A 17,442-nucleotide genomic window follows, 5' to 3' on the forward strand; every position below is an offset into this window, starting at 1 on the left:
TCATCAGTAACACAGTGTTTCAACCTGTGTCAATCAAAGAAAGAAAATTTGACAAGAAAAACAGAGATGCATTGCACAATATACAATAATGTGTGCATGCAGTGAAGCTGGGACATAAGGTCGGTCAGCACACTGAATGATGTCACTGTGATGTGAACATGCAATTACAATCCATTGTGCGTCACACTTAAATTACACAATGAGAAATTGTGCTATTGTGGATAATTGCAGTCTCAGTCTATCACACATAACAGTTTTTTTAAACTGTGATATTCATTACTTGCACTTAGAAACACTGTATATTATGTTTGATTGTCTCAGACTGTCACAAGCAATAATGATCATTTGAAAATGATTAGTCTGTTCCATATGTGGCATGCTTTATGGACAGATTTTATCTCACTGCCTATAAAAAGTGGGGTTTATGGACTCAGTTCTGCTCTGGGAGACCTGGCAATCGCTATAACATCTGAAATTACACCTAATCTTGATTCCCAGAAAGCTGTTGGGATGTTGGGAAAACACTGTGCAGTTGGGGCACCCTGACTCTTTCAGCCAGTAAATTATATTTTTCATGAGGTGCCAGTGCGATAACTTTTGGTATTCGTAAAGAAGTCTGGTCAAATCACAGTGAACACTGACACCACAGGCTTAGGAGAGAGAAGCAGCAGAGACTGAGTCATGAGAGTTCTGGATGCGCATGTTAGATAAAGTTCATCTGCCCCTGAATATAAGGGCAGATGAACTTAGAGTTCATAGGGTTCATAGCCTAGTTAATTTAATTTAATTGAACTGTCAGCTAGTAAATAGTTACAAATAATTGAGAAAAAAGGAATGTGAGTGAGTCTCTTCTGAGATACAAGTTGCCCAAGGAGGATGTCCTTTCGAGGAACATTAGGTCTAGCTGAGCTCCAGGATTTTACCTCAAATCCAATCTTTAATACCATGTTTTATGCGTCCTTCGTGCTCTGTCTTTATAGCAGTTAAATCAGTTCTCATTCCAGTTTATGAAATGAAAAATAAAAGCTTTAAATCTAAATCCCCCAAAGGAGAAATAAATAGACATGGTCTTTAGCCAGACACTGTCTTACAGTGTGTGTCTGCTATTCTGTATTAAATTGTTTTAAAAGAATGTTCACCCTCTTCACTTGGACTTGAATATTACTGCAACATGATAAAGGCGACATAACCATCTGATAAAAGCTGCACAGAGTTCAAGAAATCTGGCTGTTGTTTTATTGTTGTACAAGATAACATACAACTGATGTCATTGCTCGAAGCATGAGGATAGACTCAGTGTACTGCAGAGGTGACTGTTTACCCACTCTGTGAGTTTTCAGCAGGATCCTGAATCGTCATCTTTGCATAAAACAGGGCCTCAGAAACAGATGCCATCTAGATTGCAGCGTAGCTCAGTTCATTGACCCAAAGAGCCAGACACACCTCTACAATTTGGATTCTTAACAAGTTTAAATTGGGCATTTGTTCCCTGAGGTTTGACTGTACGGCAGCTGCCTCTCATAGCCTGTCATCAGTAATCTTGCACAGGCCTCGCTCCATGTGCATGCTGTAACATTTCACATCTCTTAGCCGGTCAATTGAGCCTTGTTCATTAAATTAATTCCGGTCAGAATGATTTTGTAGACTTTGGCAATGAAGCAAATGTTCATTGTGCAATATGAGCATACCAAATTATTATTTACAATGGATGCTGTCTAGTGGCAAAGAGTTAATTACAACAGTGAATTAGACAACTAGTTCTAACATCTAAGATCAGTGCAACCTCAAACTTGCAGGGAACTAGACTAAATATTTACATTGAAAATTAAGAGAGATCAACTGAAACGATAGGGTAGTATTAGCACGTCCAGTGTTTGTACACTTTAGATTAGTGTAAGGTAATATATAGTATATAACAGTAGTACATAGTTAGAAAATGACATATATTGAACAGTATGGGTATTTGCAAAGCAAATTCACTCACACAAAGATAGTGCATACTGACAAAGGTGGTTTTCATTAAGGCAGTTATGTTTTTTAAGCAGTATTTCTCTTGAATTCTGAACAAAAGATTTTCATGAATAATAATCCTACTAACAGAGAAAAACAAGGTAATTTGTTGCTCATTGTCATTTCTCTGACATTATGCCACACTCCTCAAGTGATGAGAGTGTCATAATATAAAATCTAGAAATGAGAACAGACCCAAATAAAATTTTTATAAAAGACATTCTGAAGCCCTGAAAGGCAGTAATAACCAGTTTTAATTGGAGGGAGTAAATGGCTCTTGTGAGGCAGTTATCTGATTTCCTGGAATCAAAATATATGAAACATATAGAGAAAATGTAAAGTTAGACATGACTAAAATGCTCAGCCAATAAAACACATCCTTGTCTGTGAATATTGCATTGATGTCACTTACATAAGTGAAACATGGAATTTAATAATTCATACATCTATGATTAGTGCAAATGAATGCAGTAAAGAAGAACATCTGACAAACTGGCAGTTATCCTTTGATGGTCCTTCTGTAATATGCAGCTGCTAGTTGAGAGTATCTACATCCTTAAGATCATATTCTGTCCAAAATAAGTGAAAAACACATCAGACCAAAAAAGGACACAACTTAGTTTGCTTTTTCTGCATCCAAATCACTTCTGTACTTGTACTCTACAACTTGCCTTCTTGTCTGTTGTCTGCAGCATCTCTGTAGTCAGTGCCTGTGGGAACCGTCCTGGATCTGTGCTTATCAGGCTGACCAGAGGGTGGCACTCTGGTAACAGCTGTAAAATGATGGTAAACAACATAATATCATGTAATGGGAAGGCATGCATAAATATAGCACCAAGAGTATACTCACACTGTGGAACCAGGATGTGTATAATATATAAACTGGGTACCAGAGAAGAAAATGCACATCTGTCTTTTCCACATGACAAGCTGCAGGAACAGAGTAAAATCTATTTTCAAAAATATGATTTTCAACATATTCATCCTACATTCAGCTATAATCAGTTTTTAATGGATCAAAATGATTCAAAGTAGTAACACTTAAATGCGTCAGCTTGTCTGCTAAAATGATTTCTACTGCGTCATTTCTGCATTTACAAGACATTATAAATATAATATGAATTTAAGCCTCAGTGCTTGAACAAGAAAACAGAAAGAAAGCTATATCCAGTGACACCTTCAGAACAGGGGCTCATTTAGTACCCTATATCACACAAACACACGTACAGTATGATCTGCAGAGTACAATAAACCACACATGCAAGATTTGATACTGATATAGCCATTCTTGTCACATAATGATTAAAAAAAGGCAAAAAGGAAAAAAAACTTACAAGCCATTATTCATTTAAGTTAATGTGATGACACAGGGTGGTAATGGCTGCATTTACTCTGAGTCCACTTAAAAATTTAACGTTGAATTGAAGTGTTTTTGTTGAACAAGAACTTGAAAAATAACAGCTTGAATTAGTGATTTAGCTGTGTTCGGAATCACTCTGTGTTCTGTACTCTTGTTTTGGACATATACTGTGTTTGAATTGTAAGTGTAAAATGTATACTACTGTTTAGTGGTGATATTTCCCATAACCGTCAGTAAGTTTCTCTTTTGCTCACTGGTAGATGTACAGTAGGTTAGTGAGTTCGTTTACAAAGTGACTGGCTAAAAGTGCAGCATATGTAGTGTTGATGAAACACTGCATATGGCCAAAATAAAATCTATCAATCATTGTCAGCCTTCATTGGTTGACTGCAGAGCAGGTGCTTGGGATCATTTCCTGTTTCAGAAAATCCTTAAGCACTATCAGCAAGCATCGATTCTCTGTAAACTCCTCTCTGCTGAGATGGTGACCATGAGAGAGAGAGAGAGAGAGAGAGAGAGAGAGAGAGAGAGTGACCCTGCACATACAATACCTTGTTGAATTAGGTGGTTTAATCAAACTGGAGGATACTAGCATTATGCACACAGGGTCAGAGGGCTTGAAAAGATCAATACAAACAAACTGCTCATCAGGCAGACATTACTCTCACAGCTGGAGGAATGGTTGGACATTTTACTCACTCAGAGTAAGATGAGAGGAATTGTTTCTGTGTTGTAAATATGAAATTATTGCTAGCAGCAGGTTAGCTTCTTGTAGCACAAAGACTGGAAACAGCTAACCTGGCTCTGCTCACAGGAAACAAAATCTGCCTATCAACACATCTAATCTCTTTTATAAATTCATACAAAATCAAACCACAAAAGGATAATTTATAGTTTCACAGGACTAGACTGCAATTTTTGTTACATTTTGTCACTATCTCTTTCCCCTGTTTCCAGTCTTTGTGCTACAAGAAGCTAACCTGCTGCTAGTGGTAGCTTCATATATACTATACAGGTTGATATGAGATAAATACCACAGAACTGCTGAATCTGCTCTCTGTGTAAGTGTGCTGCCGCATACTGTGCATGAAAGCACATATGAGTATGAACTGTTGTACCGATAACAGCTTTATTTCTGTCACTCTACATTTTGAGGGCATATTGCCTATTACATGCACTTTAGTTAGATTATTTAGGTAGTCTAGAGGTTTGCTGACTAGGATTCCTGACAATTCCCTTGGTCAGTGGCTGTATGTCTGTGAGGAATCATAAGAATCAGAGTTTAATGAATAAAAGTGCACATACCGCAATGGCTGGAGCTGCTGGGAGAAGGTGATATAAAATAATACTGGTTCCGACCCACGGGGCTGTGTGCTCTGCCACAAGCCTAAACCACCTCGTCATGGGTACCAGCCACAGGAGACAACTGCTTAAACAATGGCAGCCTCCCACACCATTCTTCATTAAAGGACAAATGACAACGGCTGGTACAGAGGGCTCTGTGGAGAATTTCCAACTCCCTTAATAGATATCCCAGTCAATATCCATCTCGACCTTGAATTCCCAGTGTCAGCGTACTTTCTCCTGCATCAGAGTTCAATGAGTTTGACTCTGAGAATTGACCCTCCCGGCCGATATCTCCCCCCAGTATTACATCGTGCTTAATGAGCTGTGGGGAGGGTATCTTTAGGCTGAGAGTTCAATGGGACCATTAATCTGCCTGTGGAGCAAAAGAGAGACACCCATACTGTCAACTGAGTCAATGTGATGCTATGGATGGACACTGTTAACATCACAAAATCAAAAACTGACCATCCACAGGCAAGACAGTGAGGTCAGCTGTGGTTCAACGACTGCTGCGTATTGGATTGAGGTTTATGTCCTGATTTACAGTTACAGCTCATCTGGGGCTGGCGGCCCACTGACCCTGATTGTAGGATGTAATAGGGTGAAAGCACGTGGATTTTCTTAAGCAAAGATGGTGTGTGTGTGTGTGTGTGTGTGTGTGTGTGTGTGTGTGGCCCTTGCCAGTATCTTTAATTCCAGTCATTTTAGCAACTAGGAATCTCTGTGTTGGTCTGTTGGTCCACCACTTGCTCCAGACTTAAATATCTAAACAACAACTGGACATTGTTATTAAAATTTGTACAGGCATTTTTCTCTTGTTCTACTAGGTCAAGATTTTCACTTATCCAGTGAACATCTCAACATCTACCTACTGGATTGGAACAATTTTCGTACAGACATTCATGGTTGCCATGTTTGTCCTAACAACTTTGCTTATCACCCAACTTTTCCTCTAGTGCCATCATGAAGTGGACTTTTCACTTTGTCCAGTACTGTTGTTTATGACCAAATACCTGCAAAACCAATTACATTCCCATCAGTCTCAGCTGTACTTTGTGTCAACTGCTATTTCACAAATGTTAGCACACTAACACGCTAAACTAAGACAACAGTCAACATGGTAAACATCTGCTGTTAGCATTTACCTAACGGGCAGCCTCAAGTACAGCCTTACTTTTTTTTGTCTCAGTTTGAAGGGCAATGTAATATTTAGCATTAACACTAATGTCTAATTAAACAATATTAGAGCTTAGTATAGCTTTTCAGATCACTCATAGTTCAAGTAACTCAAGTTATAAAGATAATTGTTGCATTATCAAGTTGTTAAAAAGCCTATTGACAACTTGAGTCTAAGTCCAATTTATGAACAACTTATTAGCTTTAACAAATGCAGACTTGATGGATTGTAGAAAAAATGAGACACCCATGACCATTAAATTTAATAACCCTAAATGGTGCATAGTGGTGCCAGATCTTTTTTTGTTTTTTATTGTAGCTAAGCAACAGCTCAGCATATGCCGATTTATGTACAGTCATGTTTCTGTCAGCATCCCAATGGTGAAATAGAAATAAAACATCTCTGGTTGCAATTTGTTGAATAGATTCTGTGATATTAAACATCCTGAAATGATCTAAATTCAGAGTGGGTGAGAGAGAGGGAGAAACAGACCCTAAACTGATATCGATGTGAACATTACTCACAATCCCGTCTGGTCAATCAGACTAAATGTTCCGTCCCCGCTGTTGTCGTCCAGCCATTTTCTCCTCACCCCCCTAACACTAGCAGCCTAATCCATCATCCTGACTGCAGGGAAGAGGGAAGGAGCATGCAGAAAAGCTACGCAGAGGGATTTAACTCTGTTACCTCCAGAGGCCATAAATCTCCAGCGGTTGCTTCCCAGATTCTGCAGGTGAGATCAAGTCCAACTTCCCCCAGAGGAACCCAGCTTTGTCCACTTTAATAAAATGAAAACAGAGGCACTCTGCATTAAAGTAATAAGATAAAACACACAACATAACATGACAGATATAGAGTGGAAAGGTGGATACCTAGACAGCTGCTAATGAAATTTTCATGTGCAAAAACACACAGTTCGATGTACCATGTGTGTGATATTGAGGCTAATTGCCAGTGGAGCCTGATGTACAGTACATGTGACAGTGGTGACATGCGGCACTACTGTGAACTACAGTTTGTGGTGTGTACTGTACATACAGTATTTAACTGTCCTGCTCTAAAAGCATGTTCAAACAGGCATGAAACATAGCAGAGAGTGAACTGGCATGACGGAGAGGCTACGCTCCGTGAATCGTCTATTTTTAAAAACGCAGTCTGGTCATTGTATATTTTATTTATATGCGGACTGGCATCCTTAAAAGAGAGCAAGCAGACTGATTTGCCAATTGCCATCTTTGAGGCAAAACAACTTTTGTTGCAGAAGCAAGGAGGAGGAAATCCTATAGGCCGTTCAGTGCTCTGTGAGACTTCATAAGCAGGTGACTGTGTTTTTCTTTGCATGGAGGCAACAAAGAAAGGTCATATCAGGCTTCAAAGGACATTATGATATTTTATCTTGTGCACAACCACAATAGATAGAGAGAGAAAGTAGAATAAACATTCACCGCTGTTGTGCAAGAGAAAGGCCTCTATTTCTAGAAGGGAAATTCCTTTTTTTTTCTAGCAGGATCACACATTCATCGCCTAAAAATGTGATTATTCATACAGCTGTAATGGGATTATTTATTCTTCACTGTTCCCACTTTCCTTTCTTTCTCTAATTAAAGCCATACATTCCCTCAGAGACCTGGTGATCAAAGTTATTAAATATTTACTGAGCTTTCAAACGTGACCTTTGCAGGCCAACACACTATGCAGACACAGTTGCTCTCACTATATTCAAATGACAACTCCTTCTTCTGCTGAACAGCCCTCTTTCTCTCTCCCCGCTGCACGAGCCAGGTTATCTTTAGTGCACATCGAATATTTATACAGCAGGTGGCTGGGGAGTCGGTCACTGATCTCTAAGGTGACTTGCTGAGCCTTGCTGGGGGTGCTGGTGCGCTGGGGTTGGCCTGCGACGAAGTCACATGGGACATATTGTCTCCTCAGTGTGTCCTTTTATTCCACTTAGGCAAAGGATTATATTTTATGGTTGAATGCCTACTGCAGGCACTGAGGAGAGGAGTCAATCAGCTATAACAGTGAAGCAGTTATGGTCAAACTCATTCGATTGATCTCCAAAAATACACTCTTTGCACACAACAACTGTACAAGCTGCGCAGACAAAGCATTGCTATACAGTGACAGAAAATGTCACACCACAGGTAAAACAAAAAAACTAAAAAGGCAACATTCAGGCCCTTTGAATTATTCTCCTGAAACAGAAGAAGTGTAGACAAAGATGAGACAGTCATCATGCACAGAGGATTCTTGTCTGGGGATACTCTGAATGCTAATCATGTTGTCTGAGATTGAAGTCAGCCTCATTCCATCCTCATTGCTTGGGAACAATTAGAGATGATATTAAAGAAGATACAATCTTCCTTGCATGATAGCTTTTAAGATATTGCTCCAAGGACTGAATGATTTCTATGGAGATTATTTGGCATTGACACTTTAACACACTACAGTACAGTATTTGTGTATTCAAAATCTAAAAAGCCAGAACTTACACTGACAAAGCTCATGCATAAATTGCTTTCTTAATGTGGGTTGGGGCTGCAAAGATTTTTAATGATCCCACCGCTGTCAGAGAGCAATTTTCTCTTTGAGCTGAATTCTTTCTTTTTAACACATTAGCATCTGATAGAAATGATAACTTAGAGCACCTTAGACATGAAGGAGAGCAACCAACGCATAATCTTCTAATGTAGCTGTGTACATTTAGTGCTGCATAAACTATGAAGAATTGTAAAGCACCACAACAAAAGCAAGAGACTGAGGAAAACTTTTTTTGGACTGTAGCTGCACAGACTTGTAAGAAAGTGTCCAATAATAAATTAGCAATTCTCAAAAGGCATGGAGAAACTTTCTGGGCATTGGCATTTCATTGTTGTAGCCACAAAGCTGTCCCTGAACTGAATGTGTGAGATAAGTGCTTTGGAGCACAAACAAACTGAAACAAAAGAACATGAGGTGGAGATTGGTTTAGTAAGTAAGAGAGGGGGAGGAAGCACTTCTGGCGTCCAAGGGCATCATAAACCCCAGCATGTGTCTGCACAACAATGCCAACAGGGGCGCAAATTCTCCACACACTGGGAATCGATTTAACACAGAGAGTGGAGGACTTGGAAAGAGGCGTATCGGGGAGACACTGAAATACTGCATCTTGTGTTATTGGATTTGGAGCCCAGTTTTCTGAATTTCTTTCTTTCTTTTGCGCAGTATCTGCAAGCTGGGGGATCCAGTCAAGTGGAGCTTCCCCAAGCCAGCACAAGAACCTGTGGCCAGCTGAGGAAAAGAGATTGTTCTGGGTTTTACCTTAGAATAAAATTCATGTCATAATAAGTGCTTGAAAATAATTCAAAAAAAAAAAAAAAAAAAGCAGTACAGTAATGTGCACAAACTTTATAATCTGTAAGTTGTTATACTTAAAGAGAAAACAGTGAAAATGCTGGAAATAGAAATAACACTTGTGGCCCACATTCAAATGTAGAGGGGAGTCAGTAGCTGCGAACTGGTGCATGAGACAAACCTGTGCCACATTTGTTTCTCAAAAAACACATACATATTTTATTGTGAACAACAAATGGAAACATCACAGAGGGGGTCCAGCATTAGTCCACAGATATCTGAGAGTAAGAGGAAGCAGCAGAAAATAGTGTCTTAAAAAGTGTCTCTTAGTGCGTCACTGGACTATTTCTGCGCAGGGTTAAATGAAAGGTCACTGTATCTAATCTGCACAGTTAGTCTTATTTGATTTTTATATCCTCAGAATAGCCGTGGACATTGCACAGTCATTTTAGACTGATTATTTTTCATTGATTGGGCCGGCTCGCTGAGAGAGAAGTTTATTTTAGATCAGTGAAGCTCTCTTCAAAAAGAACCAAAAAGAGAATCAAATATCAAGCTCTGATTTGAATATTACAGGAATATCACAGTGATACCAAACGCCACTTAAAGTGGAAAGGATCATCTGTGAGTGTTTATGATAGGACAAGCATAAAACTTGGCTGTCCCAATACCATTAAGTGACTCATTACTGAAAACCACAGAGACAATATTTCACTAAATATCCTAAAGATGCCACAATACAAAATGTTTTAGGGACTTGTTTTTATGAGGGCTGTGATGAATGTTGGCTCCTCTGCGCCACCAACACTGAATACAGCCAGTTTTGTTTTCTCAGTTTAACTGAATTCAGATAGAAAGCATGTGATAGTAGTGACACGCCCCCTAGTGTTTGATGTCTGCCAGGCTCCTGGACTTTGATAACCTTGCTCTGCGTCCGGGAGCATCACTGAAGGAATGTGAATGTGGATTTGGATGTCCTCCCCTCGCTTTTGCTAATTGTTGATGCAGCCCCGAGGGTCTCTCGCATGGTGATCAGGGCTCTCTGATCCGTCTGTCCGCTCGGACCCTACGATGATAAGCACCGAAAGCGTTTTGGAGAGCGGGGACCAGCCTTGCATCCGGCTGGAGCCCCTGAAGAACACACAGTTGCCGGGCAAGGCGACGCCGACCGGTGGCAGCCGCACCGCCTTCGTGGACGGCAGCCCCAAAGTGACAGCCAACGGGGTGCACGACATAGAGGACCGGATCCTGAGGATCACCGGCTACTACGGCTACAACCCGGGATACTCCAGTCATAGAAGTGAGTGAAAAGATGCGAAAACAAAAGTAAGACTGATGGGGATCATCAGTGGATGAGATAATTCCACGCGTTTCTCCGCCAGGTGTGAGACTGCGTGAATTAAAGAGACCACAATTTGATGAGATTGTGATGACAAACATGTGTAGGCTATCATGGGATTTTGTACTGATAAAGAAAACAGACACGCTGTTAATGCGGTGCCAGTGGTGTGTGGAAGGACAATGAAGGAATCTTGCAAATTAGTTTTCATTTTAATTAGGCTTTTGCAAAAATCCGCTGGTGCAAACTCCGCTAACCAGGTTTTTAATTATAGCTATTATGGAGCAGCATCATGTCAGTCACTGCCACTATCAACTGAGGGCTGGGTGATGCACTGGCCCATCCATCTCTGAGGCACACACACACACACAGAGGGAGAGAGAGAGAGAGAGAATATTAAAACAAATCTACCACTATCAGGCAATGCAATTACACAGCAGAGTGTCATGCACAAATTATGCTCCCATTTCAAATTCAATTTCAAAGTTAATTATTTAAACTGTGGCCTGATGTTGTCCAGATCAACCACTCATAGTTGGCAAAACTCTGCACACAATCACTCCTGTGGCAGCCTCATACTGAATTCCAAATGTTTAATCAAAACAATCAATTTCCCAGATGACAACAGGCCCACAGCAGCTCTTCCCATGATGTATGTGGACACTGCCAGCTATTTCTTGACATGCCTGAGATATGGCAATGCTTCAGTACGTCTCTATAATTTCCATTTGTCAATGTGGTTTTGATTGGTAGGGCAGTACTCCGCATTTTGCTGACACAGAGACAATGACTGGGATTGGAGGAGAGAGCTGAGGATGCACTTTGTACAGGGATGATCTTTAAAATCTTGCCCTCCAGTTCTGTTACAGTACGGCCAGTTGGTGGTGTTATAAATGGCTTTATGGTAATAAAGGAAGGTGCTCATAGCAGGAGGCTTTGTAGCATTTGGGCAATCAGAGACAGCTTTGTGTTACCTAATTGGTCTGTACATTATAGTGTTTCATCATTCGTCATTAAGCGTGACGAATGATGAACTGGCACTTTTCCTGAAAAAATCCCCCAAAATGTCATCTATGTGTGACCCTCAGATGCTGATACACTCCACCATAAATGAATTCGACGTGTCATGCAAGCTCCCTAACATCTCCCTCTGGCTGTTACGTAAAAGCTCAGCTACAAATTCATGACTTAGAAACACACGAATGTTATCACGTACCTCCCCAAATCTACTACTGAACCCTGGCACTCTGTGACATAATGCATTACTCTGACGAATGTGTTTTAAATCCCAAAGGAACTGTGAGAATACAGATAGTTCAATCAGGAGCAGTTCCAGTCGAGGCTCTTTCTGGATGAGCTCAGAACACCTCGATGGATTTTTTAGATAGAGGCTGAGGAAAAAGGAAATGAGTCTGTCTCTCATTAAGTGCCTCCTGTTTATCAGGGGTGACAGTTGCAGTAGATTAACCATGAATGCAATCACACACTTTGATTTGAGAATATATCCTCTCATCCAGATTAATCTATTGAAAGAATACATGATTAAAAATGGGGCAGCCGAATCTTTAAACCGAAAACTGATTCAACAGCTTTAACGGCTCAAGGACCTCTGACATGATCACAATTATGGCAAGATTTTTGGCTCTGATACTGACAGTGAACTTGAGAGCTCTAAAACTTATGAGAATATTTTTTTACTAGTTGCTTGAAAGAAGAAGCCAGAAGCCAGCTGAAAACACAGTAACAAAGGGAGACCGAAATCATTGCTGTTCATCAGCAATGCTAAAAAAGTTAAATGGCTATTTTATTGATGCTTGAATGACAAGATACAGTATGTGGCTATCCACACATACCATTACAAAAGGCAGATGGGATTGTTTTCAATAGAGCTGCAGGGATTATTCAACTAATTGATTATTTGATTAAGAAAAAAAAAACATCTTTTAAACTTTTATTTTGATAAGCAGTCAATCTTCTCAATCGTTTTTCAGATAAAAATGCCAAAATCCACTTGTTTCAGTTTCTCAAGTGTGAAGATTTGCTGCTTTTCTTTGTCACATCACAGTAAACTGGATATTTTGAGTTACTGATTATTGGTCAAACAAAACAAGATGCATGAATACATCTCCTTGAGCTGTGGGAAGTTATAACAGGCAATTTCAATATTTTCTGGAAATTCAAAGACTAAATGTTTGATTAATCCAGAAAGTAATTGGCTGACTAATGATAATTAAAGTAACTGTTATTTGTAGCCCTACGTCGCAATATACAGGCCTCTATCAGCCTATGCCTGCTCTATACCATAGGAGAGGAAAATGAAAGATGGGTTGTTGTCTGTGATGGGATTTCAGGTATAAGGAGCAGGTGTGGATTGTAATAGCACACATACAAAGCCTATAAAAGCCAGTGTATCTGCAAGCAGAGGGGTTATTTGATTTGAGACGTTTCCCATTTCTCTGATAAAATATGCCATCTGCAGCCCTGTGTTCCTCCATCTATCTCATCTACTGATTTTCTGCATGCCAAAGTCAACAGAAGGTGTTCCAGCTATTTAAGATGCCGTTGCTGGTGCTGGAATAAGTCTGACTAAATTGCTCATGCCACACGCCCATCTGCCTCTTAAATCTGTTTGCAGATTCCTAGAAATAAGAATTCTGAAAAGTTTTTGGTGCCTGAAAGCGTCACATTTACTTGCTTTGTTTTGTTTACACAATTGTAAACTTTGAGTTGAGAATCACATGTCCCTCAAGCTGGAGAGTATCATTTTCCATAAAGGGTGACAAAGACAAAGGAGCACGTAAATAGAACAGTAGGCTCATCCTGCCAAGCCTATGGGGTAATGATATATTTAGTAAGATCCTGTTGCCAGTTTGTTATTATTACCACTTGCCATCTGCGTTGAAAAAGAAGATGCCTCTGAGGGGGATTGTGGACTACATTTGGTGACAGGGTCTTGTTATACATGCTGGACAGTTATGATATGGTGGCGTATGTGCAAACAACACACTGCTAGATAAGCAAGGCACAGTATTTCATGTAGATAATAACACAGTTGCAAAAATGTGCACAAGAGAAAAGTTGAAATGATATTGACTAGTACAGTATATACCCGCTTGGCAACTGTAAGAGCAGACAACAATAGTGTGCGCAGTAAAAGCTACCTCAGCATCTCCTGGAGAGCCATTACAATAATTTGCTGTGTATCTTATTCTGAATAGCTAATTTAGAAAAGGGCAAGTCTGTGGTGCTGGCACGCTCCCCGCTGTGTAAATAGGTACGGTGCAGGAGGATGACAGGTACTTGTAGTGGCAGCACTGTGCCTGTGTTGTTCGCCACCGACATCACAGCAAGACAACAGGCACTCAGGAAGATTATGATGGAAGGGCATGAAAGGCAACCATTTATCACAATGCAGTGTGTTTTTATGTGCACTTCAGTCCACAGAAAAAGTCTGGAGTGATACACAAAGAAGATAGACACACTGTTGAATCTGTTTGTGCTTGTATTAATAATAATAACTGGTAATTCATGTTGCAATCTCAAAACCATTTATAGTCAATGTTAACAGCAGGTGAATCTTCACTCACTTCCGCAAACATTCTGTATGTGCATACACTTATTTTTGGACCGTCCCATTCCCATGCCTGCTCACTACTGCTATTTATAACCAACGCGCATCGAATGGGATATGAGTTTTGCCTGAGCAACTCCTGGAGTGCTGTTAGTGTGATGTGCTCCTGGGAATGAGCTGAAACACCCTGCAAGTAATAGGAGCAATATTTTTCCACTGGAGGTATAGAACTGCTGATCTATACTCATGCCATAGTGCTGTTGGTCATGTGTTGTAGTACTATGCTATGTTAGGTGAAAATATTTTTGTCTGGCCTCAGCAGTTTGCCTCATGGATGAGATATTTTTTTCCTGTGAGAAATCCTCTGTAACCCAAAAGTAATATTATGTAATATACGAGCACAGTCTGTGTAAGGATTGTAATGGTTTTTCCATCATGCTGAGTATACAAACACTCTTGTCAGCAGCCTAACACTGCCATCTTGTGGTCTGTCAACCCAACAACAACAATAAAGTCACCTTCCACATCCTCCAGTGAAATGCCCTACAGTAAACATCAGTACTTGGTGTTTAGTCTAATTGTCTCCATGTATAAATCATTGTGTAGAGACTAATACATTTTATTTCACACCTTATTGGCTACCTGCAGTGGATCACACACAGAAGCCGTCTGAAAGTAGCATGTGGTGTGCCCCCACTTACATCATTGCATGAGAACACACTGCATCCAACGTGTAGCTGTTTCAGTACCTATAAATAATGCTAATAATGATCCTGTTCAAATGCCAAATTCCAATATTTAAAAATGCTTAATATTTGTTATATATGCATGGGGAAAGTTAAAGTTTGAAACCAATTACAAAAACGTGTTTGCCCATACTTTGGGATGTGCATCCCTGTGATTTCTGCTTTCACCACAAATCAATGGGGGTGACTGGAATTAGATTTGTGGTGTTCAAAGCATTAACTCAAAATGGCCATTTGACTAAGTAACAACTGACTGAATCCTGGACTGTTTTGTAATATGATTTATTGCAAATATGTTGAGAAATCTGACCCTCTAAAGTAAGGTATCATCAATGAGAGGTCCTGCATTATTAAGGACATATTGCTGAATAAAGCTGTGTGTTTTTTTTTTTTTTTTTTTTTTTTTTTATATCAAACTGCCATAAACTGACACAGGTAAGGCCAGGCAGTACTCCAGCAGTAGTCTCAAATAATGAAGCTGCCATCTCCACTTGTAGTACTAAAGCATATGACCAAGTGGCATGAGTAAAGGTCAGCAGTTCTGTAACTCCTGTATGGAGAAATTACACCTATTACTTCTAAGGCGTTTTGCCCCGGGCACCCCCTAACAGGCTAATCCAACCATGTTCTCTTCAATAATGTTCCTGTCACTGGAGATAATCCAAAGACCTAACTGTGAAGAGTTTTCATCAGAACCACTCTCTACTGCAGAAATAGGCCCTTAAAAATGTCTACAGTGATGAATTATCCAGAGTCATTTCAGAAAGACACGTTGCTCTTTTACAAATGCATGTTTTTAGTACTTTAACAACCACAAATAAATCTCCATTCACTGTCACTGGTGCTTGTAAGAATTTAAGCAACAGATATCTTTAAAACTTTATCACATCAGACTGAAACAATATGCATAACAAGACACCACTAAGGATAAGTGAGAACCTGGTGAACTGCCTGTCGAATGGTTTGAGCAAATAGGAGCATCTATGCAAACCATAATATTCACCACTAGGTGTCCTCATCTTCCAATGTTCCAACTACTGTGAGTTGAGGCGATGATGAGAGATCCAGTGAATGGAAACACATCTAACAGCCAGAACTTCAGTCAGAGGTTGTCCTGTCCCCATTTCAGCTAAAATCAGCATCCTTCATCCTTCACCCTTCCTCTCTGCTCCTGCTCCTTGTCGAGATGTGATGAGTAACAGAGGGGTGCTGAAGACAAAGAGCCTTGTACCGTAAAGTGAGGAGCATTTGTTAATCTAAATGACAAAAGAGCCTGAATGGGCCGAGTGCATCAGTGTGCACAGGAGACCCACTGTTGCTATGGAGGTAAAGAGAGAGGACACTGTACTATTTTGTGCTTTGATCTGTGATGCAACAGCACCATTGTGTTGAATACACTCCAGTTTCCAGTTTATTAGGTATACCTAATCAGAATGTCATGATGTTTGGGTTTAGTTCAGACTGTCTCAGAGGGGTACTGATTCAATTTTATAGTTACTTTGGATATGATGGAAGTGGAAAAATATTTCACTGAAAATAAATGATGAATACTCTCTTTGTCTTATCAGATACAGATGTGAAAGAAATAAAAGACATACAAGTAAATTTGGCATTGAACTTCTATTGTTTTACACTAAAATTAGATTCCTAAAAAGAGACAGAATAGAGAGGGAAATAATTTCCTGAAAACTTTGATCTAATATTTGAGATTGAATTGTGGCTTCCATTAGCTCCCATGTTCCAGGTTTTTCTCTTAATCTTCTAGTGATTAGCATCCCGGGCTCTGCTGACTGGATTGTTTTTCTGTCCCCTCCCTGTCTAGCTCTTGGCTCCACTCATCAGCAGGGCTATTTTTAAGTTTAACCCTCCTTGTCTCGGGGGATCCATACCCTCCCCTGCTCATCCCCCTGCTTACACCTGACCAAACATTAGTCTCAGCCATGCTTGCATCATACACTTAATGCACAAACATTAAAGACATCCTCATCCCCACCTCATCCTCACAACATCACTTAATGCATTTGCATTATCATTGCTCTCATTCTGTCACACTGAGCGACCATGGGAAACAACTGTACCCTCGGATTGTCTTTAAAAAAATGACAACAGGGTGCCATATTGAATTCTGCATTCAAACAAATAGATTACCACAGTGTTACTGGAATGTGGCCCTGCATTTTCCATGTGACAAACAGCCCAACAATAACTGTGCTGTTTTCTGCTCTCTCTCTCTCAGCCTGAAGAATGCACAGACAAATACTCTGATCTGTTATTCTCTCTATAGAAGTGCCAGAACTTTGGCTGATGAGCACTGGAGAGTAGAGGCAGACGAGAAGGGAGGGGCTCAGGGTGATGCTGAAATAATGACAGAGATCCTGGAGCAAACGTGACTGCATAATAGCTCCCATTTGGTATTCTTAACTAACCAACTTGCACCCATCAGCCACAGCATTAAAACCAGTTTAATGTTGTGGCTGATTGGTGCCATTGCATCCACTGTATTGCGTGTTTACTTTAAGTGCTTTCTTTTTCTCAGGACATAGCGCTACTGTTCCT

At 40.1% G+C, this 17,442-nt stretch overlaps 1 protein-coding gene and 1 long non-coding RNA gene across 2 annotated transcripts in view; one reads left to right on the forward strand and one right to left on the reverse strand.

Annotated features, from left to right (window-relative positions):
• LOC108892536 (uncharacterized) overlaps positions 1-17,442 on the reverse strand; it is a 24,202-nt gene continuing 6,760 nt past the window's right edge. Inside the window, exons 2-5 of the long non-coding RNA XR_001962479.2 lie at positions 6,582-6,672; positions 4,676-5,090; positions 2,861-2,940; positions 1-2,783 (exon numbers count right to left, since the gene is read on the reverse strand). This is a non-coding gene — a long non-coding RNA (uncharacterized LOC108892536). The remainder of the gene's footprint in view (positions 2,784-2,860; positions 2,941-4,675; positions 5,091-6,581; positions 6,673-17,442) is intronic.
• slc35f4 (solute carrier family 35 member F4) overlaps positions 9,383-17,442 on the forward strand; it is a 21,030-nt gene continuing 12,970 nt past the window's right edge. Inside the window, exon 1 of the mRNA XM_018690139.2 lies at positions 9,383-10,530. Within this exon, the coding sequence (XP_018545655.1) occupies positions 10,302-10,530 (229 nt within the window). The 5' untranslated portion in view covers positions 9,383-10,301. The remainder of the gene's footprint in view (positions 10,531-17,442) is intronic.

The sequence above is a fragment of the Lates calcarifer genome, linkage group LG19, assembly GCF_001640805.2.
Source record: "Lates calcarifer isolate ASB-BC8 linkage group LG19, TLL_Latcal_v3, whole genome shotgun sequence".
Taxonomy (NCBI): Eukaryota; Metazoa; Chordata; class Actinopteri; family Centropomidae; genus Lates; species Lates calcarifer.